Raw genomic sequence first — 27,106 nt, 5'->3', positions numbered from 1 at the left:
AAGTGTGAATTCTTAAATTACGAATCCACACTTTCTCGTGTATTCTCCTTAACATATAGAACTGGGAGTCAAACGGCATCTAAAACGTAAGTCATATTTGTTTGTTTTAAGAACATTTGTTTTATTTGTGTTAATAGGGGAAACTGTTGGAAGTAAGCCCGGACAGGTGCTGTCCTGTTTGTGGTAAGTTGAAACTACAACTATATCTACTTCTGCTGGTACTACACAGACATAATTTCAGCATAATTAGTAATCATTCCACTTAACTGGAAGTGAGTTGAGAGTAGGTTTCAGTCCTGTAATCAAAAACCAATCACATGAATAATAAATAGCAGAACTAGATCTGTTCCATAAACAGAGCATAGGGATTGATTTTGTTTATGTTCGTGCATATGGAAGAAGGAAAATATAGCTCCATAACTTATTAAGTTGTTCTTGTTTTCCAGAGATAGGATTAAAAATATGTCCCTCGATGTCGCCTCATGACCATGATGATGTCATCATGACATTCTGTATTTGTTGTCTGTTACATACAAATGTTTAAATATACACTTAAAGGTGACATCACATTGCCATTTAAGACGTTATCATGACATAACTTTGTCTGGGGTCATTTAACATTCGGGGCTTTTTTTTTTGCCATAGTTTGAAATCTATGAATTTATGTCATATTTTGCTAGAAGAAAATCATAACTGTTTCGCTACTCCGAATCGGAGTCGTCTTCCAATAGTTCATATGGTTGGCATAATTAGATGCCGAAACAAACGATCTGGACCCATTTCCAATGCAGACTAAATGTGACTTTTCTTTTCGTAATCGTAAGACAGGTGCAGCGTGCAAATTCCTTGCGCGCTTTGTTACGTAACTCTTTGTGAAGCCGTTTCTTAAAAACGCCTAGTTGCCTATTCAACTTCATTCTCGGTCGAGCAACCTTATCTCGCAATGTCTTATCCGTGCAATATGAATCCTAATCTTGATAATCAAGAGATACTATCGGCCATCATATCGCTGGCTAACTCGATAGACAATAAAGAAGATTCAGCCTTTAAGAGGCAGCGTACCCTCGCCGACAGTCCACCAGACTTTAAAAGTGACGGTAACAAGGACCAGTATCGCAACGAATAAAAGCCCTCCAGCCTAATTGACTCGGCCTTAGCATCGTTAGACGCTGGAGATGTCAACGCAGCCAGAGAGGCCCTCAAACAAGCCAGCACAGAAATCAAACAGCGGCAGAAGCTGATCAAGTTGGCCGATCGTTTCTTTACAAGGTCTGGCCACGGTTAAAGAATACGTCACCGACAATTTAGCAGACGACTCGGATGATGAGAAAGGACTCAGAAAGGCGGAGAAAATGGCGACCAGCAAGAAATCCGAACCGCTAAGAAGTCCAAGACCAAGGCTCGCAATCTTGTACGTCCTTACCCTGCTGCGAGTTCGTTTCGTCCCTACAGCCGGTACACCTATCGTCAATATGTCCTGTTTCCAGTGCGGAATCGTAGGACATGTCCGCTCCAACTGCCCCTCTCTACGGGTCCTCCGACAGCTTCAGCGCCGGTCACAACCTTCAGTCATTGATACCACCACAGCATAGTGACTGGGAAGAGAAGGAATCAACTACTCCTGTCCCATCCGGTGTAAAGGGTAAGCTGAAACCTCGCTTCTTATTTTGGCAAGACACACTTAAGTGTAGTAATTTTTTCAGATGGATACAAGATTCCATTTTATGTCACTCCTCCTGCTGTTTTGCAAAACAATAAGTCAAGTCTATCTCATGCACAATTTGTGGAAACGGCCATCGCGGATTTGCTCGCAAAGAACTGTATCATGCAATGCACTGTTACCCCATACTGTTGCATTCCTTTGACTGTCGCAGAAGGACAAAAGTTGCTATTAGTGCTTGACCTACGACACCCGAATAAGTAAATTTGGAAAGAGAATTTCAAGTACGAAGATCTGAACCACCTTGCTCCATCACTCGGTTACAATCAGTACTACTTTTCCTTTGATCTTGAGTCGGTAGCGCCTGTCACTTATTCACCAAATTAAACGGGCCTATAGTGCACCATTGCCGTCAAATCGGTATCGTCGCATTTTATGTACATCGACGCCGGACTCATTGTCTCATCCGAATTTGAATCAGCTTCAGCCAACGTTTCCTTAGTGCGCAACCTCATAACCTGCAGCGGATTCGTCCCTAGCAAAACAAAAGTGTGTGGTCACCCACTAAAACAATTCAGTACTTGGGTCTTACCATCAACTCCGACGCTTTTCGCTTTAAGGTCCCTCAAAGAAAAATTCACAAAATTTCACGTTCATTTCATCCGTGCTGGATTCCTACCGTGCCATTGAGTCGCGTCACTATTGGTCCAATTCATTTGTTCTCCCTGCTGACGACGTTTCGGAACACAGATTCTGGCTCACGTAATTACAGTCCCTGAATGGTTTTACCATACGAGGCGGGCTAGTCCCTTCTTTGACTATCTATTCCGATGCAGGCGACACAAGCTACGGTTGTTTTGTCGAAGGTCATTGGAGATGGTTTAATATATCATTCAGTCCCGTCTTCCTTGGGTACAAGTTCAGTGTTTTGCCAAACCCCATCATTCGCTTCCATAGCAATTCGTTTTGATCCCTCATTAGCGCCACACACATGGTTAAGACTAGGCACTTGCCCTCATCGCGACTCTCGCCCGTGAGTACTGTTTGCGTATGGTTTATCGTTGTTGATACAGTTATACATGATACTGCGTTCCGTTTAATTGGTCTGATTGCATACTTAATGTATTTTGTGTAGTATATTACAATTTGGAATTGTTTTGATATTCCCATATCGCTTCTCTTTTCCCCCTTTTTTGGCGTTCTCTGCGAGGTAGGCGGCTCTTCCTACCAATAGTACTCCAAAATTGTGTACTTTTGTTCTTTTTACTCTTCACATGATGAAGATATAGTAAAGAAAATAATTTTTTCTTTCGGAAGAATTTTCTTTACGTTATCGTAAGACGGGTGCAGCGCGCAAATTCCTTGGTGTCCAAGGTGCCTTTTCAACTTCATTCTCGGTCGAGCAACCTTATTTCGCTCTCCCGAACCCCCCTCGCCCGCTTGGGCATCAGTACGCAGTGTCATTCGGAGTAAAGGTGCGCGACCTTCGTCCAACACTTGGGGTTTTACGTGGCCACTGTCGGTGTTGGGTGCCGAACTTATGCTGCGCTACTTTGACCTTTGTGTCAAGTTTAAGCGGCCCTGGTTTTGGTTTTTAATAGAACAACTGGATTTTCCAGTTTTTCCACCTGTTTGTGCTGTTTTTATTCTTGTTGTATTTCAGATATTTGGAACAGAATTTCTCACGGCATTGACGACCCGGAAATGCAACTATTGGCCAGACATCACTTGCCTGCACTACTCCTCTCAGCGAAAGCTCCATCCACTACCAAAGCATACAGTTCAGCATGGCACCGTTGGGAAGCCTTGGCGTCATCCAAAACCGAAGTTACCGTCTTCCCAGCTCGACCCATCGATTTCTGCTTGTACTTCTCATCGCTGCTCCCAAGCAAGCACAAGTCTACCACCAATTCCACGGCAGCCGCTGTCAAATGGGTCCACAGTCTAGCCGGTCTTCCATCGCCCACCGACGACCCTCTCGTTAAGATGGCACTTCAAGGTTATAGACATTCTCTGGCTTCAACCCCCCAATCGGAAAGAACCTGTTTTAGAACCTATTTATTTGTTTCTTCTGCTATGCTGGATTTCTTCGTTTCAGCGATCTCAATAACGTCCGGCGTGTAGACTGTAAAACACCAACTTCTACATGCCCAGTCAAAATTGCTGAGAGGTATTTCTCTGCCATAGGTGACCCGGTAGATTCATCACTGTCAGTCGTACATCGAATAACAAGTTCAGCTAAAGGCTTGATGGCCACCGTTCACAGCTTAAGCTACACTAGGACCCGCAAAATTGTTTTACAAGCACTTCGCCCCTTTGTTCCTGATATCAGCAAATTCGGACTCCATAGTCTCAGATCCGGAGGCGCTTCGGCAGCTTCGGCAGCTTTCGAACGCTCTGGTGCCATCCCATCTCATTTTCAAACACGGCAGATGGTCCTCCGAAAAAAACAAGGAATGCATATATTGAGGTAGATGAGAACACTAGTTTAATTCCATCTACGGTTTTGGGATTTAGCAACAGTACATGTTCGAACATTACCTAATCCTTGTTACCATTTTTGGGATACTTGACACGATTTTGTATTATGAACAGTTTATTTAACCTGTCTGCTCAAGTCATTGTTGGAAAAACAATAGATGACTTGTACTTTTGATACTTTTAAATAATAATAGTAATAATGCGATAATCATAATATACAGGTATCACAAGTCCTGAGTCCCCCCCAACATTATTCCTAATTAATGAAATAGAAATGCACGATTTCAACAATATCCCAAATGCAAATGACAGAGGGCACTCTTCTGCCCATCTTGTGAGAAAATGATAGCAATCCAATCACGCATACCAACACGGAGCTCATTTGAATGAAAAAAAGTGCCAAATTAAAAAGTTGCAGTAAATAGCATTGCTCCAATGTACTGGTTTGAGTGATCCTGCAAGCAGGGTAGACTTTCATTAATTAATAACTTTACCTTACAAAAGTTTCCTTGTTTAAAAGGATGTTTATCTAAATCTTACGCAATCTTGGTTATCTAACAGATAATTGCAGACCTTTTAATGCAAAGATGACAAAGAAAATGCAAATTAAGTGTACCGTTTTTGAAATTGGTTTTCTTGTTCTTCATCTTCCAAGTAGAGACTCTTGTTTTTACACGGGAAATTTCAAAAAGCTCCGTGTTGGTATGCGTGATTGGATTTCTATCATTTTCTCACAAGATGGGCTGAAGAGTGCCCTCTGTCATTTGCATTAGGGATATTGTTGAAATCGTGCATTTCTATTTCATTAATTAAGAATAATGTTGGGGGGAACTTGGGACTTGTGATACCTGTTTACCCCCTGTAATAATAACCGTCGATTTATCTACCACAGTTAATACAGCATGATGTTGTCGCTCTACAAAAACAGAATTATTTGTAAGATTTTAATTACATCTTTGTCCTCAATATCAAAATAAACAAAAATTATATATGTATATTTTTTGAGAAGCAACCTGGATTTGCACTCAGATTTTCCCCCCAGAGCTACATGATTAATTTGAAGACCTTTATGCTTTATTGTATAGTTTTCTTAAGATCCTAATTAATTGATTAAATCATATAATTAATTTAAATCGTTTATAAATGTAATTTTTATACAAGTAAATTTCGAAACCACTACAGTAAACTTGTTTCAACAACTTATGCTCGCGTTGTGATGTGTAACTGTTGTAATGTGGAAGCAGATAATACAGCAACGTACGCAGTTGTTGTGACGTGCCTGTAACTTCTGTGATGTGGGAAGTATAGTATACAGCGAGGTAGGCGTCTCTTTCTACCAATAAAACTCCAAAATTGTGTACTTGTGTTCTTATTACTCTTCACATGAAAGATAAAGTAAAGAAAAGAATTTTCTTTCGGAAGAATAAAGAAAGAAAGCAAGCTTTCCACGATATTTATACAACGCATGCTCGGACCAACTCGCCCTACAATGCAGACCAACTCACCAACCATCACCAAACATCCCTTCTGACAGGGCGAGAAAACGCATGGAGTCATTCCCCCCTCCAAGTCCAGATTTATTAGCCATAGTCATTTGTTTATATAGGGTTTACTGATGGATCCTCATTGTCTAACAACCAAACTGTAAGCAAAATGTTGATTCAGAGCCCTCCCACTTCTAGGAACCGTTTCACAAACCCCGTATGACTAATTAGGCAAACAAGTATACCTGTCAATTGAGCTTGCTTTCCTACTGGCTTGTAGCAACAACCCGACGTTGGAGCGTACTCCATGGCCATGTCAATTGAACCTCGCCAATCGACATGGCCATTGGAGCACGCTCCAACGTCGATGGAAACCGATTGCAGATGGAAACCAAATTGGTTAGGGGTTAGGGGTTAATCTCAACACTTAGCAAGTGTAAATTGGCATCTTTTCAAAACATGACTTATTTCTGTACTTGACCTTGCTTTTTTCTTATAATACAGTTCCGAATGAGGAGGACTGCTTCTTTCGCAAGCATCCCAACTACGTTGTAATTGACGAATGCTTGTCTGAGGGACGCATCCCGTACACGGATTGTGAGGGCACCTGCGGCTCCAACACCCGTGTGACCATGTTGCCATACCCCAACATCAAGTTCAACTGCGGCTGCTGCAAACCCTCAAAACTTGAGCAGAATTACGTCACGATGAAGTGCAACAACGGGACCCAGTTTGTCCACCCATATTATGAGATAAAAGCTTGCTCGTGCAGCTCATGCGAATATGATCCGATGGAAACGCTGATTGCCAACCGCATCGTTTTTCCTTAGGAGGGAGTCAGTTAACCTTGTTATATATTTCTGAACAGCCTTCATTTGTCATGTTCTTTTAATCTTAACAATAAATCGCGACTTTGAAAGTATAAAGTCATGATCAATAATTTCGACTCATTCGAATGACGAGTCATTCTCTCAACTATTGTTAATTAAGAGTACAGTAAATATCATCCATCTTGTCAAACTAGCAGCATTACCGAAAGAAAGGCTGTGCCGCGCATGTTTAGTTATATATTTGTATAATGAAGCCTGAGAGTTAAATGAATACTATATGACATCAGATTGAAAAGAAATTGTTTTAAATCTTTGCTAGATCTGCATTTTTTGCTTGATTAGTTATGTTTCAAATTTGCTTTCTTGTCCTTCAATTAAGAATCGGTAAAACATAATTAACCACTGCAGGTTCTCTTCAATTGACAGGTTTCTGTAAACAAACCATATCAATTAAATTACCAATGCAAAAAATGCATGCGAATGTTTTGAAGTTGACTTTATTTACACCGATGTAATTTTTGTTTTCAATTTTTTTCAATTAAGAAAGAATGAGAGTTTCATTAGTGTTTTTGTTTGTTTACTAACTAGTTCTTCTAAAGGATGCTCTCATTAAGATGTGGGTCGTTTATGACGATTTTGTTTTTCAAACATGTTCACATGTGCTATGTAGTAGACAGTTCCCCACTTTATCTGGGAGAGATCCCATAAAAAAAGCGCATATGTAAACAAAGCCATTATGTCATTACGTCTCGGGTCTTTTGGCAGATCGAATTGTCTGCGCCACTTCTCACCAACTAGAACAAGTTTCCCCAATCAGTCTCGTACCTTGAAGTCATTGTGTCCTCTATATCCTCCCTAGTTGTCCTGCACAACCTAGGATCAAATAAGATTCTATCCCATCCAAACCGCATCGCCACATGACTCCTTTTAGTTTATTCGTCAGCAAATTATAATAGATTTTTCTCACGTTCCTTCACGAGGTTGTGAGTGTTACAAGCAGCATCAAATAAATTTACAAAAACAAAAATGATGTCCGTTTCCGTTGTTGATATCACGATACTTTTGATAATCCCTGATACTAACAGCTCATGCGAGCCAATTATTTTAGAAAACAAGGAGAGCGTGGAATAGCAAAGAACAAGCTTTTCAAGTTATTATCATAGTTTTTAAATTTATTGTACTATTTTAAAGTTATATAACTACTCAGTTGAGTTTCTTTATTTCCGTTTGAACTGATAAAAGTGCATTTTTTTTGCTTGTAGATTAAAATAAAATTACTTCTTGCAAATGAGTTCAAAGGTTAGTGTGTCGGATTTTTTTGATATCATTTAACACAAATCAGTGAACTTTTGTTCAAAAGAATGGGTACTCATCTGAAATATGAAATTTAAACTCAAATTTCATATTTCAGAGATAAGTTAACCGTTTAAAATTGAGAGCTCAGAATTCGGCGTGAAGAGTTAAAGGGTAAAGACAGTGAGGAGTAAAGGAGTACAGATCGAGGAACGAGAGTTGAAGTGTACAGATTGCAGAGTGCAGAGCAGAAATCACGAAGTACTGATTACAAACACAGAACAAGTACATGTACGGGCACACAGCACATCTATATGTGCTGTGTGCACCGTGCAGATTGCAAATTACAGAACACAAAGTGAGGAGTGCAGAAATGCGGAGCAGAGAACACAGACTACACAGTACGGGTGTACGTTGTAATAGTTACAGTTCAACTTGCTATGTGCAAATAGCAGAGTACAGAGCAGAAAGTGAGCAGTCCAGAAGTACATGGTAAAGAGTGTGGACCACAGAGTATAGATCGAGAAAATACAAAGAACAGAGTAGGGAGTGAGGAGTGCAGAGTGCACGGCGGTTGTATCTACACAGTATACAGACGGGGGCTCTTTGCTCCATACTCGGCAAGGAGTACGGGAGCAATGAGCGAGGAGAAAAGAGAGTAGCACAGCGATGCGTACAGCATTACAAAATGAGGAGTACAGAATACGGTGTAGTAAAGGATGCAGAGTACAAAGCACAGAACAGAGAGTTCTCCTGGCTCTTTGCTCTGCACTGATCTGTAACTCCAAAACCACGCACGAGAAGTATTTCTCGTGCGTGGTTTTGGAGTCGGCCTCACACGGGATGGGAGAATAGGCGTAATTAAATCCCCAGTCGAGCCATTACAAAAATGTGTTTTGTCAACGGCGTGTGCGCTGACCCTCCGAAGCCCGAGTCCTCCTTCCAATTCCTGCTCTGTCTCCAGCAGCTCAATTTTCTCTTCCATCTCAAGATGAGATGTTTTTGTGGACGGAAGTCCGTCTTCTTCTCCCTGTTTTGGCTTCTTCAAAGTAAATCAATAGATTCTTCGCCATCTTGCCTTGCCAGGTGATGTTCCTAGGTAGGTGTTTACGGTAGTGTGTCAAGAAGTTTACTGCGGCACCTATCCCACTTTTGACACCATTTGTGGCGGCCTGCGTCGACGTAGCCTGGGATTGCCCTCTGACGACCCAACGAGCGGTTGTAGGGAAGCCCGGTGAAACAGGTCTGTTTTGGAAGTCTACCGCCACGCGCTCGCAGCGGCTTCCTTTCACACTACTGGGTGTACGTACCTAGGCTGGACTCAGGGGAAGGGGGATGGGACTGGAGCCTGAAGTTCCAAGACAAGGACACTCAAACTTGAGGGTTGATTGGAGTATTGATTTATTTGTACACCAATCACCTTAATAGGATTAATTAATTAAGTGGCGCCTGTACATCAACGAAGCAGGTTTGCTTTGGACTTAAAACTTTTTAAGAAAACCGCAGATATGCCACTAGTTTCGTTGTTTTTGTTGTACAGTAAATTTCCAAACAAGGCCGTTCAGCGCCGACCCGTACGGCTGTCATGTATCGCAGCCTAAAGGTACCTTAACATGGATGGTTCTGGACAAACTTTATACTGTTGGAAAGCGGATGAATAGGCCAACCAGCATGCAAATCGGCAAGGCTCTAGACTTAAAACTTTTGGAGAAATCCGCAGATGATGCCACTAGTTTCGTTTTTGTGGAGTAAATTCCCTAACAAGGCCTGTCAGCGTCAAACCCCACGGCGCTCATGTATCGCAGTCTATAAAGGTATCTTAACCTGAACGTACTACTAGAGGTCAATGTCAACGCTGCAGACAACTTGCCCAACAAGCTCCTAGACGTTTGGTTTTACTGTCCATCATTTTCCATTAGGTTACGCCTTGTCTCTTGGCGACAAAAATGCGCTGCGAGACTCGGTTACATGTGCATGTACTTTATACGCGCCTGTACCAGAACGGCACACCGTGTTTCCCAAGTATACCGGATTTTTTTCAAAGTACATGTAGTCAAAAAACGCACGGAGCCAAAGGAGCGTTCGAATCTACTTGTATAAAGTTCGCTTCGGTTTTTATGTGAGCATCTGTGTACGAACATCGAGGTAATTGATGAAATGTTTAACATTTTAACAGTCATTGCCTCGCACTGAATCTATAAGTTACAACTTATCCTATGTGTGCATTCTTTTATTTTGAAATAGCCTATTGTCCCAACTCGGATGGCCTCTTAATTGAATTGGCCCTCAAACGGTGAGCCCAAAACGCTGCTAAAATAGGGATTTTTCGAATGCTGTCCGTTCTACAGCACATGGTGCTCAAATAATACTAGTACATTTGTTGTATAGCAAATCGACCTAGCGCATATAGCAGATTCTCCTTCTCACTGAGCCAAGCTGTCATGTCATGGTACAGTAATCACCCCCTGTACTGAGGATATATAACGCAACGATTTCCGGGAGCATAACACTGTTTACTAGTGCTACCAAAGTGTTTACTAGTGTTTTGTACACTTTAAGAACAACTTCTTAACGCAAGCGCATTTATGACTTCTAATGAAGTCATATGATACTCAAAAATTGGGCTGGCATTAAAAAAAAGTGCGCATAAAGGTTAAGAGGGTATGGCGAACAATATTTTGTATTGCACCACTGTTTTTTGTTTGTTTCTGGTTTCTTAATGTTTATCTGGAAAAAAAATCTTTTTTTTTTTTCTATTTATTTTTGAGTTGAGCATTACATTCACTGTGTAGACTTCCAAACAAAAGATGTTCACAGACCACCAGTTTTGCCAAAGTCCACAAAAGATTTCTCCCTCTCGAAAACAGGTTTAGAGGCATTTTTGAGTTAGGCTTTTTATCGGTGGCAAAATGAAGAGAAACACTAAAGGGAATCGTAGAAAAAAATTGGGTTGAAAGAGTTTTCACAGTGTGAGTAATTTTTTTTTTTCACAGGATTTTCTTTATCTACACGAAAACAAAGGAACGTCCACTCTAAGTATGTAACCTAAATATGTCTGGATGTGGAAGTGATCTAGTACACGGTACCCGCTGTGGACATGCACAATAGGGATCAAAAGTTTGTATAGGTCTCCACAGGAAAATGTCTATAGGTGAATACGTCTCCACAAGGTTTTCACGAAATATGGATTTTACTCAAAAACTAGGAACTTCCCAGATGTGTCAGTACGTCGCAAAGTATTTTATGTAAAGGGTATAAAGCCCAAATTTCAGCCCAGGAAGAAATAAATCCTGGTTAAAATGGGAGCATTTGGAAAGTACAATTTCAAACTCGAAAACTTTAGTACAATTCATGAGAGATCCCCAATTCCCGGTGTGTACAAAACATATAGGAGGTCTTCCTAAACAGTTTGAGTACAAACAAAAGGGACAATAGGGGGTTTTCCGATTGCAGGCAAATTCACACTGATGTGTGCGCACGTTTGTTTATGGTGCAAATCAAGGATACAAACGTGCAACATCTTCGTTGAATCGAGGTCAGAAACCGAATCGAGGACTCCTCAGTTGGAAAACGTTTACAAAATCAATGAGAGCTGTTGCGAATTGAGGTACAAACAAAGGAAAAGAGAACAAAAGAAAACCCTCGAATCTACACCATAAAACAAACGTGCTAGAGTTTGTCTTACAGTCACTATGGGGACATGTGAACAAAAGATGTTCATTGCAGATTGTGTTGACGTTAAGTGGACTAAGTCGTGTCCACATAACGTTTCGCCCCCTCTGGAAAACAGGTTTAGAGGGGTTTTCGGGTTAGGGCTATTAGTTGCGAAAGAAGAGAAACATTCAAGGAAATCAAAAAATTAACAAATTTGGGGTTGAAAGAGTTTTCACAGTTTAGGAAAAGTTATTTTTTTTGTACCGAGTTACTACACGAAAACAAAGGAATGTCCACAAACAATGTAAAACAAGCAAACTTGCGTGTGTGGGTGAACGTATTAACACTGCTTATGAACAATGGGAGGTACCCCACACGGAATGCCCACCGACTTGCAGGGTACCGTTTTGGTACCCCACAAGTTTTTCTCGAAAAAGATAATATTATTATTAAATAAATAAACATTTATTTGAATTAAAAGAAGCCAACAGGCTGAAAACATTCAAACTTACAACGGGTATTTTAGTTAAAACTACCTAAAATACAATCAATACATCTTTAAATTGTAAATTAAAAGGTACAAATCATAACGGGAGACTTCTAAGACTTGCTAAGATAAGACATTGCTGATTAAACTGAGTGTGAAACTATTTACTCAAAAACTAGGATAAATCTTCTCTCTAACTTGAGAAATACTTAACCTATGAACTTCAAATTTGGTTTGTGTATTGTTCTTGGCAATCCTAAGAAGCCTAAAGCATTTGGGGCCGAAAGGTCAAGGATCAAGGTAACAGAGGCTAAAACAATAGAAATCTTGTAGTTATTCTAAGATCATAAGATTAATTCATATAAAACCTACAGAAAACACTAATGCTGTCAATGAACGTTCCATGTGACCACGGTACATGTAAGTTGATGCTAAAAGAGTGGTGTTATGTCATGGGAACAGTCACGGTTGCGGGGCATTTGTGTTTGTTAACACACCTGACTTGTTTGATGATTTCTGTCATTATGACGTCACACATTTTATTCAACTATATACACACCATATGTACGCATACATCCATGACTTACCAAACCTATTATAAGATATGAAAAGAACTCTGAATTAAAGGGATACTGCATCCTGGAATACGCCCAATTGGGCTACAAAATGCATTTTGAATGAAATGATGTTTATAGAAAAGAACATTTAAAAGTAGGATATATACATAGTTACACAATTATCCTTTAGAAACTTGGCGTTTTTGTAGTATTCTTGTGCTATTCGTGCGAGAATGACTTTCGGGGTCCACTTTTGCAACCCCAAAATATTGGGCTGCTCCTGCTAGTTGTGATTCCAGCCGTTATAGGCTTCACCGTTTGCGGACGTGTAAGAAATTACATTTTGTGCATTGGTGGATTGGTTACCCCTGTTTGTGAGCATGGCGCTGTGTACGTGTGTAATACTAGACATACACAACGTGTGTTGTACAGTGTTTGAAAACAACAGGGCAACACGTAACATAATCCATGGTGTCCGGTGTAAACAATCGGGATTTTTTGTCTTTTCTCGGGAACGGTTAGACATTAGGTTGCTTTTAACCAGATGTATGAAATGGGATAAGTGGGGCAATTCTTTGGTAACGGAATTACGCCCATTTGTCACTTTGTCAAGGATTATTCTTTCCCAAGGAAATATGTTCTATGCTAGGCAAATAAGCTAAACATGGAAAGGGAGCCAAGACCCAATAGAATTGATTGACCGCTAAAAAAAAAAAATCCCACAAGATAACCCTTTAAGGGACGGAGCTTAATATCAGTAACGGAATTACGGACGGAGGGCAAGCATATTTGAGTTCTCGCATAAATAAATAAAACGGTACTCTCTGAAGTTTTGAAATTTTAAAATTGGACACTACCTGTTATTTGTAGAGTTCAGGGGTGTTGTTAACTACAATGCAGAACAAAGTTGAAAAAATAATCACTCTTTTCATAATTTGCATTTAAATCGCGGTAACGGAATTACGCCTGCGCGGTAACGGAATTACGCCATAGGTTTACATGTAATAGGTAAATGCCATACATTAACATTGAATTCAACATAAACTCATCAGAATAGAAATTTTTAGAAGTTTATAAAATGCCACAAGGGGAAAGCTAAGTGAAAATTAGCAGATCAAAATGTAAATGTAGACCTAAACATGTCTGGGCTTCATTTTTTAGGTCAAAGTCAAATGAAAGCAGTCTGGTGATGGCTGCATTGCCTGTTAGCAATGTATATATTTTACCGAAATATACCGAAAATTGAAGTTTACCATGAACAATTGTATCATCGTATTTCACTAGTTTATCGTGGAAAATACAATAAAACTGCACTGGTTGGCATCTTTGAGCAAGGGAAGATGTTAAGTTATGCCAAGTAGAAGTACAAGTACAGTCTGGTACTCAACTTTCATATACGTGTTGTGGAATATATTTTCTGTGGGTACCAGATAACGGCTTTGGCAACACATATTTAAAGGGAATGTACATCATATGCTTTTGCTGTAATGTTCAGAAATGAACTATTTTAGGGGTTAGCATAATAGATCAAATATTGTTACACTGACATGTTTGAAGTTTTGTGTTCGAAAATGCTGGAAAAACCAAGACAAACAAAACTGTTAAAGTAGTCTGGTTCCTTGACTCCACTAAAGGTAAAATTGATCAATTTATAGATGCCGGAAAATTGGAGGGTAAGAGAACCAGACTAGCTGGCCTGCACCCGTACCCGTTCATGAACATGTAACAAATACCCGATAGCAAACAAAAATTGGACTGGAAAGAATGTAAAGTTGGGGCAGTAGTTGAAAAATAGTTGGGTTTTTCCAACGGTGGTCGGCCGACCACCATTGGAAATGTACATGTATACAAAATATCATTTTCTTGAAAATTACTTCACACCAGGTGCCATAATTTTACAGGATGCTTAAGACTATCATTTACCAACATCCTAGTAAGGTATTTCGTAAAAACTTGGTTTTATTATCTGATGTTTGCAAATGTTGTATATTCCCTTTAAGCATCCAAACAACTACAATTAAACCAATATTATATACTCGGAAATACTCGGGCGCTATCCGATTGTCGACGAAACGACTTCGGCAAACTTCAGAAATTTTCGGAAAAAGGAGGAATTCCTCCCGTTTTAGTCACGTCACGTAAATTGTAATACAATGTATTACCGGAGGCTACCTGACCCCAACCTCGTCCCCAAGGTGTCGAGCAGTACGCGCCCACCACAACCTGCTCTCCCACCTTGGTATTGGATACAACACTTACGGTTATTTCTTCATTGCGATGCTTGTGAAGGCTGAGTGTTGTTGAAGGCTTTTTAGCCTTGCCGAGACTATTTTGGCACTGATTTTGCCAAACTGGCGGATCAGACAAGATCGGTGGCAGTTTCACCGATTCGCTGACGAAAACCTGCTGTATAAGGCGTCTCCTAGCAAGATGGTACCGGTCTCTGTCACACTCAGCTTTGATCTCTTAAATTTGTTGGTGTGTCTTCTCTCTCGATCAGAGAATGCACTGACCAGAAAACGCACACAACTTCTACTTGACAACAACCGACATTCTTTCACACAATACTCACATTCACAGAAACAAACGGACATCAATAACCATGGCCACACGGACAATAATAATTACGTAACTCGACGCACGGCGTTTTAGCAGGTTGACCAAATCAATGCCTTAATTTTTAGTGGCTGGAAAAAAAACTACCGGGAAAATGTGCGTACACGATTGGCGAAAAACTTTTGGCATGATCTACTTTACAATACGGGGGTGGCGCGATAGCCGTAGCGCGCGTAATAAATACAATTACGTAACAGAAACAAAGCGAATTAAAAACGATTGTGACAATTTGCATGTGCAAGAAGATTTTTGCACACGTATGCAAATGAGGAATAGTGTGGTGCCTTGGATTAGCGTTTGTTTTTGTATGCGGTGTCTGGGGTAAAAACAGAGTCAATTCGTTGCAGCACGAGCATGACGTGAGTTACGAAAACACGATTTTTGAAAATTAAACTTTTACGATCTTATCGAGACAACATGCAGTATCACATTTCATATTAATATGAACAAACTGGAAAGGAAATTAGTATTTTCGAGAAGGCGTGGACGAATGATCGCGAAAACACGTACTGCACGTTGTGAATAATAACACCAAGTACACGATAAAAATCCCTTACTGGCCAATTGCGGTATCGAATCAGGATACAGCAAGAAAGTTTCCTATCTAGGGTTTACTATTGGAAACGCGGTTGGAAATAAAGTAAGCACTGGGGACGAGATTGACCTGACCTAAGATCCATCAGGAATAGTCAGAATCTTTTGGTCTGGGAACCAGACTAAGTGAGGATGAAGTAAGTTTTAATCAATAGAGGGCGCTACAGAAATGCGCGGGCAACTTTTCCTCGGATCAGCTTATTTCCTCCTTTTTTTTTTACTTCCCATGTGTGCCATTAATAGAAAAACACTGTGCAACGTCTAGGAAAAATGTGAATTTCCTCTTTTTTTTGGTTATTTCCCAGTAGCATGCCTGAGATCTGGGGCAGTGCGGGGGGGGGGGGGGAAATAACATTGGATAGGTGCATAACATGCTCCTGACTATGTGCATACAAAATTCAAAAAGTAACCGACCTTGTAGTTCTCTAGATATTAGGCCATTGAAAAATGACCTCTAAGATGACATCACATGATTTTTAAGGAAATCATCAAGAAGTAACTTTGTTTGGGTTCTTAATGTATGCCAATTATGTTTAATGTCAAATGTGCTACTGAGAATGAAACGTCTACACGGTCTGTGGGATTTGGGATAGAAGATTGAGAAGAACAAATCAGAACAAAAACCAAAGGTTGCTCCATAAATTAAGGAAAAAACAAAGCAATCCAACCAAAAAAAAACAACCAACTGTTTGGTTTTACTCTTCACAAATAACCATATCAATACAGCATAATAAATATTTGGTGGTGCATATTGGAAACAAACGCTTTAATTAATCAATATCAGAGCTGGTTTAAGTCAATTTGTTTACACGGTCGATGCAACTAGCTCAGCTGGGCTAGGCTGCACTGCAATACTGGGACCATCATTTGCAAGACTGGCCTTACCATTCAGAAGCACGTTACATGTTTTATATACTCTATGTTGAGTTTTCACTTTGATAGTACTATTTCCTTTCATTGTAACATCCAGGAACTGCTTTCCTCAAAATAGACAACCTTGGTCAATTTCTTATCTTGGTTCGTAGAAACTGCAGTTTTGCAAAACAAACTCAAACAAGCCAATAATGACCCAGAACAATGGTTTACTTGCTGGGTACAATCTGGCACCACAATGTTTTTACAAACTCTTAAAGCTACAGTTCATCATTTGCAGCTACTCAAAAAGTAACTGATGTAATTATTGTTGAAAGCATACTTGGTTTAAAGACAACAATGGGACTAAACTCCCTCTGGCAAACTGTCATTTTAAAGAAAACAATGAAAGATGGTCTTGCGTTTAAAGACAACATAATTGGAAATTTCCATTAGTAGTTCAATTTTTAATTCAGCAAAGCGTGCCCGGTTGCTATTATTCGTCGTTCAGTGCACATCGCATAGCTTCAAACGAACATAATGCTCAAATTACAAATGATGTATTGTACCTTTGTTATCTGCTCTATGAATTCAAAGCTAAAGCCTTTTGATTTTCTGAAAGTTGTTGCTAAAATTTAGCCTGAAATACGTTTACCAGTTGCACATCCATGATGCGTCATCAGAAAAAGCATGTGTATGTAATTTCGTAAAAGCTCAAGTGTAAAGCACACATTTTACGAAATTAATGTTGACAAGATTTAGTTTCTCAATAAAGTACACAGGGTATGAATATACATAGTTTGTTTCAATAAGATTCATATATAAACTAGAAGATTGAGTTCATGACCATCAATGAGGATGAGAGCCACCACCCAATATACACCAACGACGGAACACAAGTTAATGAGGTCAGTGACTTCAAGTACCTTGGGTCCAAGCTTCATAACATCTGGCAATGAGGTGCAGAACATCTCGTGGTGTGAGCACAAGACTGAAGAACAGATTTACGGAGACATTCTACCTATCTCTGCTATTAATAATGATAATAACAATAATAACGAATTCTTGTATAGCACCAAATCCGTCAAAACTGACACTCAAGGTGCTATTGTTGCTCAACGACGAGTACGCTTTGCTGGCTACTACCGTGCTATAGTCCAGGTCATATCTGATGTATTATGTTGGAGACTTCCATGCCCTAAAAGAGGACAAAGACCTTTCAACTACATTGATGTGATTGGCAGAGACCCCCAATGTGAAATTGAAGACCTTCTGTGCATAATGAGGGATAAAGACACCTAGCGTGGCATTGTGAATGGGATTTTGATTGCGACTGCTAGATGATGATGATTATAAACTGCTCCTTGTAAAGCCAATCATTTATACTTATCTTTTTACCACAACATTACATCCCTTTTTTTTAGTTTCACATATTTTATGCATCTTCCATTTTAATTGCAACCTTAAGTTCATACAACTTTAATGGATAATGCAGTATGGATGGCCCAATGCGCAAAACGGACATATGGGGCATATGCACGCTGCTTTACAACAACTGATTTGTACACATCAGTGTGCACTATGCTTTACACATGATGGACACATAGATTTTGGTCCTTATGCAGTGTTTGGACACTAAAATCTAAGTAACAGCTGTCATGAACATTTTAGAATCTGTGGTATGTTAACTGTAGTTCACCCTGAAAATACAAACAAAAGTTATGGTGGCTTTTCTGAACTCAGCTGGATGTGCCTTTTGCATCTTCCTGCCTCTTTTTAAAAGGCGAATTGGGCCTTGGGATGTACCTCGGCTCATTAGAGGTTGCATAGGAGCTACCAATCTTGGTGGTAGGTGAAAAGGAGGCAAAGTAGTCGGCAGCGAAGGCTACTACATCCTCAGGTTTGCGTAAGAGAAGGAATTGCAGAAAGTCGGCAAGGAGAGCTTTGAGCTCTGGGTGGTGTCTCATGTAGGTAGCATGGTCCCCCTTGAGTTCCTCCTGGTGAAAAAAGTGAAGAAAAAAAGGTTTATTTCCGCTTGTAATCTTTGACAGAAAATATGGTCCGCATGAAACCGGTTCTTCATGTAAACAGAAGGTATTTTCTTTGATTTCTTGTACAAAAAGATTTAAGGAAATGAAAAATCCATGAAACAATCGGATGGGAGTTTGGGGATGTGACGACCAATGCGTTCCAAAGGTTATTTGCTCAAGTTAAAGGCGTAGTCAATAAGAGCCTACGGAGAGGCCCACTTTAATTTTGCTGGGGTGAAAAATGTAACAAAAGTTATTGCAAAAGAGCCTTTTTTATATGGCTCTATAAATGTGGGCTTCGCTTGCGTGCGATCGGAGAGTTTCCCCATGTGTGGACGATGTGGTGCCCGGTAGGCTGTTGTCAGCTCCTCGGCCCAGCTTGGGCCTTTCTGCCAGCTATTATGGCACATCACAGCCTTGAATTCAAGGCTAGAACAGGTAAAAAAAAAATAACAAAACCAATAGCTGTTACCGAAACAGCTAATCTATATATATAAGAGAGAGTTTAACTCGGCCTCCAAGACGATGTTTGCTCATGAAAGGATCCCAGACCGCGGGCTCCCGCTGCGCCAAAATCGCTCCACGTCCGTGGAAAAATACGGAGGGTGTCTTCCGCCGGGTTGGACACTTCGGGTCGTCCTGATTTTCCCGTACGGACCGGCGATCCTTTTCGTCTATTTTTCGTGACTGCATTTTGCGCAGGAATTTGCCGTCGTGTGCGCTTTTACTTTGACTGCCTGGCCGCCCCCTGTGCTGGCTTTTCTGCGTGTCTAGACTGTGCGAGGTCAGCGGCTTCGACGTAGGGGTTCCGTTTACGTGTTCTACTCGGCCGTTCTGCAAAAGCGTTCACCAAATTGTGAATGGGGTGACCTTGGTAAAATATTTTTTCTCTATGGTGCGTGGCCACCAAGTGCCCCTATTCTTTCGTATGCTTCGCTTGCCGCCCCTGCGCCGAGTGCAACGAATACTCAGAAGGACTACACATTAAGTATGCCTTGCGCGGTCTGACCAATCGAAAGTCTACACTGCGTAGTATTTCCGGGCTATGCAAAACTGTCGATGGCAACGCGTACTGCAGCCTGCTCCACACCCTGGAAACGAGGTTGGGTCTACGGTGCTCGCTATTTGAAGCGCAAACATGTGACGTCGCGTGATGATAGAGTGCTGTTGCTTCCATAATGTGTTTACAGCTCCATGCTTCCACTACCAAGGCTGAGCGTTGTGAGTTCGCTGCCCGCCACGTATAATTCAGTGTCGTGTTATAATTTCGGGGGCCTGTTTGGGGTCAACGAAGGATCGATGCATTCACAAAAAAATCGACGAAAGTGTCCGACCCGGCGGAAGACACCCACATTTTCCCACGGACGTGGAGCCATTTTGGTGTCGCGGGAGACCGCGGTCTCGGATCCTTTCAGGAGCAAACATTTCTCGGAGGCCGAGTAAAACTTGCTCTTATAAAGATGGTTGAAACAACTTCAATAAAAAGCTAAATCGACTTTTTTCCTCGAAGACGGTCTCGCAAATTGTAAGAAGTTCAAGTTTATGTTTGTTGAAGAGTCCAATACTGAAACTTAATTATGACCTTCCTCCATGATCGTTTGTAATTTTATGGTAACACTCAACATTTTCATTTCAAATGACGCCTTTACATTTTATTGCATTATGATTTATTGTCAAAACTGTACAATCAGCCTTCGCCTGTGTACTACGGTAACCTTTTCACTGCGTTTTCCAAATGCGACTGCCTCACAAAATGCCAATTTAACAGACCAACGGGAACATTTACAGACAGTTGCCATGGTACATAATTATCATGTGCGTAAATCGACGGTGGACAGGGGGACCCCCCCCCCATTTTAAAGCGGTGGATATTGTTTGGTTCCCCCCCACACACTTTTTCTTCCCCGAATAAAAATTGTAGCCTACAACAATGATTCTATTGCTCAGAATACATGTAGCTGATTCAATTGCTCCAAACTCAAAACTTTACAAGATGATCTTTTGCTGAAATTGGTTTTAGTGGTCAAAAATTGCCTCGCATCACACCACAGAAATTGCTTTTCTATAACTGCATGTCTCGTTAACTATATCCCCATTTACATTTAACTCCCCAAATTTTCATCCCCAACACTACGCCCTACCCGATCTATGATCGGGTAAATCAGCTTGTTAAAAATAAAGGAGGCGACTTCAAAAAAGGATGGGGCGGGGACGATTAACTGGTGTTTTTTTTTTTACTACGCTTAAGTGTCCCCTGAAACTTCATTAGGGGATACAGCGAGGAAAGTTGTGTGGATTGGTAGAACTAGCTCACACTTAATACAACTTTTACTATTTTCTCTTAATTCTTATTGTACAAGGATATAAAAAGGTCAATTAAATATTCTATGTTCACATCTAAGAGGCACACATTTACCTTCTTATCAAGAAACTTTGAATACAGCTGCATGTCTTCCTCCCAGTTCAGAGGTTTGCGGGATACATCATGCTGCTGTCTCTTCTCATCTTCCAAGTTAATGGCAGGTAACTGCAACAGTCTCATGGTTACTGGGGAGCCAACTTGAACACGACTTCCCAAATGACTATGAAAAAAATCCAAAAGGAAATTGGGATATGAAGTTTGTTTTAAGCAAGTACCTGTATAACCTCTATACCAGTTTTAAGCAAGAACCGGTATAGAGGTCTTTGTCTGTACGATGAACAGATCAATATGAAGTGCATCAGGAAGAAATTCACTGATACAAAATGCACCACCCCATAGCAGAGACTTTCTAGAAAAACAAATACTCCAGTCATAATTTTGTCTGGGATGTAAGATGGAAAAGGCTAAATTATCACTGTCCAGATAGTAAGCCCTTTTCAATTAATTGAAAAATCATACATACTTCCGATTTTCGAGGCCGACTTCCAACATGCTTTCTGTGAAATTTCTGAGATAGGGACCCCCCTAAAAAATGTCCAGACGGCACGTACATCATGGGCCCGGACAAGGCCTTGGACAGTGGCATCCCTTTTGGACGGCCAGTCCGAGTTAGCGAATTTGATTGCTGATACTACCTAACGTGCAATGGTGTCCCTTGAGGCGGGCCATGCGGCTGCGTGGTTGTAATAAAAAGCTGCATGCAATCACCCCTGAGTGCTTTAGTGCATGCCAAATACCATTTCAGGGATCCCACGGGGCACGATCATTTGTCTGAGGGGACAGAGGAGGTAGACCCAATTTTTTAGACAAAAATATCAGGAGGACTTAACCCTGCTGTCTTATTTTTTTGTCAGAAAGGACGCTTTTGGGATCAGGTGGACCCCGCTTGGTTCCAGCGAATATGCCCCGGTTTCAGAGTCAGCGCGTGGTTTTCGCTGCTGCGCCTAGCAGTAGCTGCTGCGAGCAGAGAGGCTAACTTTATTGACAAATGAATGAGAGGAGCCTGGCCCATATGAGGCGCCATGTGTAAATAAATTATTTCTATATAATTCATTACTTATTATATAATTCAGTTTTCCGAACAATTATATGTAAATAATTATTTGGCAGTTTTGCATTATATGTAAATAAATTTATTTGCCACTGCATTATTTATATATAATTTTTTTTTGCAACCGAATGATTAACATATAATTTTGGGCACACTAGAATTATATATATATATAATTCATTTGCAACCTTATTATTTATATATAATTTTATGCACACTTTTTAAATTTATATAAAATTTATTTAATACCTTTTTATTTATATACATTTTTTGATAACTTTATTTATTTATATATGATTTATTTGGTACCTCATTATTTATATATATTTTTTTTGTACGCTTTAATGATTTATTATATAATTTATTTGATACCTTATTATTTATATATAATTTTTTGCACACTTTATTTATTTATTTATTTATTCAGCAAACCAGGGAACCAGACAACAGCAAAACCATTATATATTAAATAATGGTTCTCTGAGCTAAATAATGAACTCGCATGCAAATTACCTTCACTAGTACACGCCTATGTTTTAAATATTTATATCACACAGCACACCAAAACACTGCACTTGCTATAGAAAACACCCCCCCCCATGAAACCTTGTCGCCCCCGTCGCCTCCCCCACTGAGATTTTGAGTTTCTAAAAAAATTATCATTTATCTACATGACGCCCCCAAGGAAATGTTCCAGCCCCCCCCCCCCCCCCACTGAAAAATTCCTGGCTACGCCACTGGGAACAACAAAGAAAATGACACAAAATACTTGCTTCAACAACTGTCAACAACCGTAGATCACAATATCTTTTTTAACAACCGTGCTTAGGCAAACAATATGATTTATAAAATCCACTTTTTAAAAAAAGACGAGCCTTCAAAAAGACCTTGTTGAATATTTTAAACTTTTTAACCGAGGTTTTATAGCTGGTGATGTTGGAAGACAAATGTGATGACAATTCTTGAACTCACAATTTTGGACGAAAGAGGTTTAGGGTCATTGTGTTTAAATGTTGATATTCTTTGAAGGGATTGAGCAATTTAAGTAATTTTTTTCATCTAAAAGTAGCTTATGAAATTGGCTTTCCATTCATGATTATTTTTGGTGATATATATTTTTTAAACATGAAATATAGTTTTGGGGGTTTGGGTTCCGCTTTTTTTTTACTTGCCCTGTATTTAACACACTTTGATATGCTGCTAGAGGGGAACCTTTTGGGTGAAGACCTGATCATGCCTTCATTTGTGTTTGGCATCTTTCAATGAACATAGGAATATGTTTGATTGTTATAAAACACTTTCACTTTCATGTTTAAGGTTCGGCCCAACACCTAATGTTATTGTACGAATTTACTATTCTTCTTCTTCTTATTATTATTCTCCCCAAATTCGTTTCCATAACTGTTTGTCAAAATAAAAACAAATATGATCTTTAATTGTCAATACATGAATGCACAACCCACTGATTTTTTTTTTTAATTACGTCATTACGTCACTTGAAAGATTAATAAAGCTAATCTTTGGAAATAAATAAGAAATCACCCGTGAGAGACCGGAAGTTAAATTTTATGGGAATTGATATTATAAAACATGATCTTCATTTTATCTTGTGCGCGTCAAATCACGTGACCCTTCCTTTTGGTTGAATCCAAAGTGCCTAATAATTTGAAATTGGCAAAAGATGTGAACTTGCTTCCCCCGATGTGAGTCTTTGCCTAGGCTTTACTTTACAAAAATATTACAGGTGACGTCATAAAATGTTAGCGTGCCCTTTAGTGCCATGTTAAAGTCGAACATGCATTTTGAGTTGATGTGTGTGGCGCAGTTTGCAGTAATTGTTTCAAACAGGATAGCCAAACACCATGTGGTTGTTCCTACAACCTCTGGTTTACATTTATCATTGCACTTTTGGTAAGGCCTTTCCAATTTTATTAGTTGTTTTACAGATTTTTAGGTGCTGAGGACAGTCGTCCAGTGGGGAAAAAAAACCCCAAACACATTCAGTTTAAGAAAATAAACCCTAATTACTTCAATAAATATCTTTTCCTGAGATTAAATTTGTTTGAAAACTGGTTAATATTAAAGCTTGTAACCTAGGGGATACCATTTAAGAAAGAAACAATCCCAAGATTTTGTTTTCATGGAATTTAGGAGACGAAAATGAGGCCCAAAAACAGGAATTTCTATGTAATACATACAGAGTTTATTTTTTTTAACATGACTTTGAACCTCTAATGATTTTTTTTTTTACAAAAATCAGCTGTAAACTTTTCATATTGACCCCATCATTTATAGCAACAAAAAAAGATTCCACATGATTTTGCCTATTTCTGTTATGAAACTAAGGTCACTATTTCCGTACATAACTCTTGGCATCCACCTGGTTCAGTTGGGATTTCAATATGATCATTATTACATGTGAACACACACATGAAAGTATTTGCATTTACATTGTGTCTAGCATGCACTGTTTTACAAAAATCATTTTTTTTAGTGAGTCTCAAGCCGGTGGTGAGCTATACATGTATGTAAATGTCCGTTTCACATTGCTTTTATTTTTTGGTGTCCGACAGTTATGTACAAAGACCCTTGCAAGAGGGCAAACTGTCCCTTTCCAATCTTTATCAAGGTAAGGGGTAAGGTAAGGGGCCATCTATGACCATGGCCTGAACCCGGGATTCGCAGCTATTGGTTGAGGTGTGTGATTTCATGCTGTTTCTTCGTGTCCATGCATTGACACCAAGTAATGTACAGAAGATATCACTGTCAATACGTTCTTGTGCCATTGTTACCCAACTTCTCAGCATGAGTGCTGAACACTCTGTTATTTTTTGTTGGTCATAACAATAATTTGTTCACTTCACATCGTCTAACATAAATATACCACCGTTGAAATCAAGTGGAAAGTTACATGCCACCGATTCTGCCAAAGCAGCTGCATTGAACTCTCAGTTCAAATCTGTGTTTAATGTTGAAGACCCCACCGACATGCCAAAGAAAGGCGCCTATTTTCATATTCCATCCATGGGGAAGAGCTGCACAGAGTATCACAACATGACTACCTTGGTGTCACCATCTCTAGTGACCTGAAGTGGTCAACTCATTGTCGAAAAACTACAATTAAAGCCAGTCGAAGCCTTGCCATGTTAAGAAGAACACTTTCAGCTTGCAGCAGTGATGTTAAGGCCAAAGCATACCTCTCCTTAGTTAGACCCCAACTGGAGTATGGAAGCGAAGCTGGAACCCTCACATCAACAAAGACGTCAGCGCCTTGAAAACATCCAGCGCATATACATGTATTCCAAGACTTCCGTAGGACCACCTCTGTCACACCAATGATACAAAAGCTTGAATGGGACAGCCTCCAAACCAGACATCTCCTAAACCAGTCAGTTATGTTTTACGAAATCCAGCACCAACTAGTCAATATCCCCTTTCCACCACACTTCCAGCACATATCATCCTCCACTCGTCGTAACCATTCCCTATGCTACCAACAACCAAGCTCTAATGTTGATGCCTATACTTTCTATCCAAGAACCATCAGGATATGGAACAGACTTCCAGAAGCAGCCGTGTGTGCACCCTCCATCTGTGCCTTCAAGCCCATAGCACTAAACACCATCAGTGCTATGTCGCCACCGGCCAGCCTGAGGACCCTCTAAACCAGTCTGCATGATTTTTTACTCGCGCCTAAGTTTTGATGTACATGTATAGCACCATATTTATTTGCACTGCAGTGACTGTGAGGTCACAGTCACCCTTCCAGTTTAGATCAGAGAGCTGCTATAGAAAGTAAACTACTGAAGACTGAAGACAGAAAAAAAATACCACGTTGGATTGGTCTGTTGTTAATTTCTGTTGTACATAATTTGGACAACGCGGTGTCTGTGTTATGTACAAAAGTGATTTCATATGGGTGGCCACATCTTAAAGAAACAATTGCCTTGTTTATTTCATCTTTGTATAAATAATAAGCCTCTGTTTTTATAAACGTGATTCAAGTGGATATACTTTGTAGCACAATATGTTTACACTAACTTGCTATCGTTCACTTTGCCTTCCGGTACTTTGTACCTTTATTGAAATGGATTCCACATTTGGTGTTACATTGTGTCCCTATGCAGTAGTCCGTGCAACATTTTTAACTTGCCAACTGAAATCTCATGAGTTAATTCAAAACGATTACTATCACTTTTTTGTACATGTACATAACGATGTTTACCTCAACACTATTCATTCTTGGGGAGATTACAGTTCAGTTTTGATATTTTTTTGTATCTTATATTGCAATGATATGGACATACTGTACTTACAGGAAAACTTTCAGGTTTCCTGAAAATTCTCTGCACAGTATGAGAGCTGAGCTTATAAAGGACACCAAGTTATGTTACAGAAGATTCCAACTCAACAGCTACTTTTTTATGCTTCAATGGACTGTATAATAAACACCCTGACATGAAAAATTGAGTTAATATCTGTTGCTTATTTTTTGTTGTCGTCATATTGTAACAGTAATGTGTTGTGTATCATATCCCTGCACATGTAAACATGGGCGTGTTCATCTATTAAAACCGTGGACGAAAAATTCCAGAGAACAAAAGAGAACAATATCGTCCATGATTCCCAGCATACGTTCGTGTTTGGGGTCGTGTACAAAACCTATAGGAGTCTTCCTAAAAAGTTAAGAGCAAACAAAAGGGACAATAGGACGTTCACGATCGACAGTGTGAACGTGCTTGGGTGTGCATGTACATGTATGTATGTCTATGTATACCTGGTACATGCTGTATTATACCAGTAGGGTTTTCAGGTGACTTTTTTAAAGGCTCCTTCTGCATCAAAAAGAGTAACATTAATCTTCAAGTGGAGTACATGTAATGTATATCAGACTTTGAAGAAAATTTGACTTTCTGTTCTGGAGATATACAGTTTTAAAGTATTAAAAAATGTGGGTTTTTTGTTTGTTCAGATGACCGATTGCCTGTGATATAAGGGTAGGGCACCATTTTTCAGTAGGTTTAGAAAAACAAATTTGGAAAATAGTGAATATCCAATTTAGGAAATAATAGTCCAGCGAATATGTGAAAAAATT

At 39.8% G+C, this 27,106-nt stretch overlaps 2 protein-coding genes across 2 annotated transcripts in view; both read left to right on the top strand.

Moving 5' to 3' along the window:
• Window positions 1–7,747, top strand: part of LOC119736869 (mucin-5AC-like) — a 36,214-nt gene extending 28,467 nt beyond the window's left edge. Inside the window, exons 18-19 of the mRNA XM_038210878.1 lie at window positions 138–183; window positions 6,130–7,747. Of these exons, the coding sequence (XP_038066806.1) occupies window positions 138–183; window positions 6,130–6,455 (372 nt within the window). The 3' untranslated portion in view covers window positions 6,456–7,747. The remainder of the gene's footprint in view (window positions 1–137; window positions 184–6,129) is intronic.
• On the top strand, window positions 201–4,318 carry LOC119738002. The gene is made up of 2 exons (XM_038212705.1): window positions 201–1,642; window positions 3,324–4,318. Exons 1-2 carry the CDS (start codon window positions 1,504–1,506, stop codon window positions 3,782–3,784), a joined length of 600 nt encoding a protein of 199 aa, XP_038068633.1. The 5' UTR covers window positions 201–1,503; the 3' UTR covers window positions 3,785–4,318.
• Window positions 7,748–27,106: the final 19,359 nt, after the last annotated feature.

This window comes from Patiria miniata, unplaced genomic scaffold, assembly GCF_015706575.1.
Source record: "Patiria miniata isolate m_02_andy unplaced genomic scaffold, ASM1570657v1 HiC_scaffold_3, whole genome shotgun sequence".
NCBI classification, from domain to species: Eukaryota; Metazoa; Echinodermata; class Asteroidea; order Valvatida; family Asterinidae; genus Patiria; species Patiria miniata.
Note: the sequence above shows the minus strand (reverse complement) of the source record. Positions and strands in the feature narration are given on the sequence as shown.

What these genes read in the sequence shown, in the direction of transcription:
- LOC119738002 (XM_038212705.1), top strand. Translation starts at nt 1,504, where the DNA reads ATGTCCGCTCCAACTGCCCCTCTCTACGGGTCCTCCGACAGCTTCAGC. An exon ending in TGTCCCATCCGGTGTAAAGG is followed by an intron (nt 1,643 to 3,323) that starts GTAAGCTGAAAC and finishes GTTGTATTTCAG; the next exon opens with ATATTTGGAACAGAATTTCT.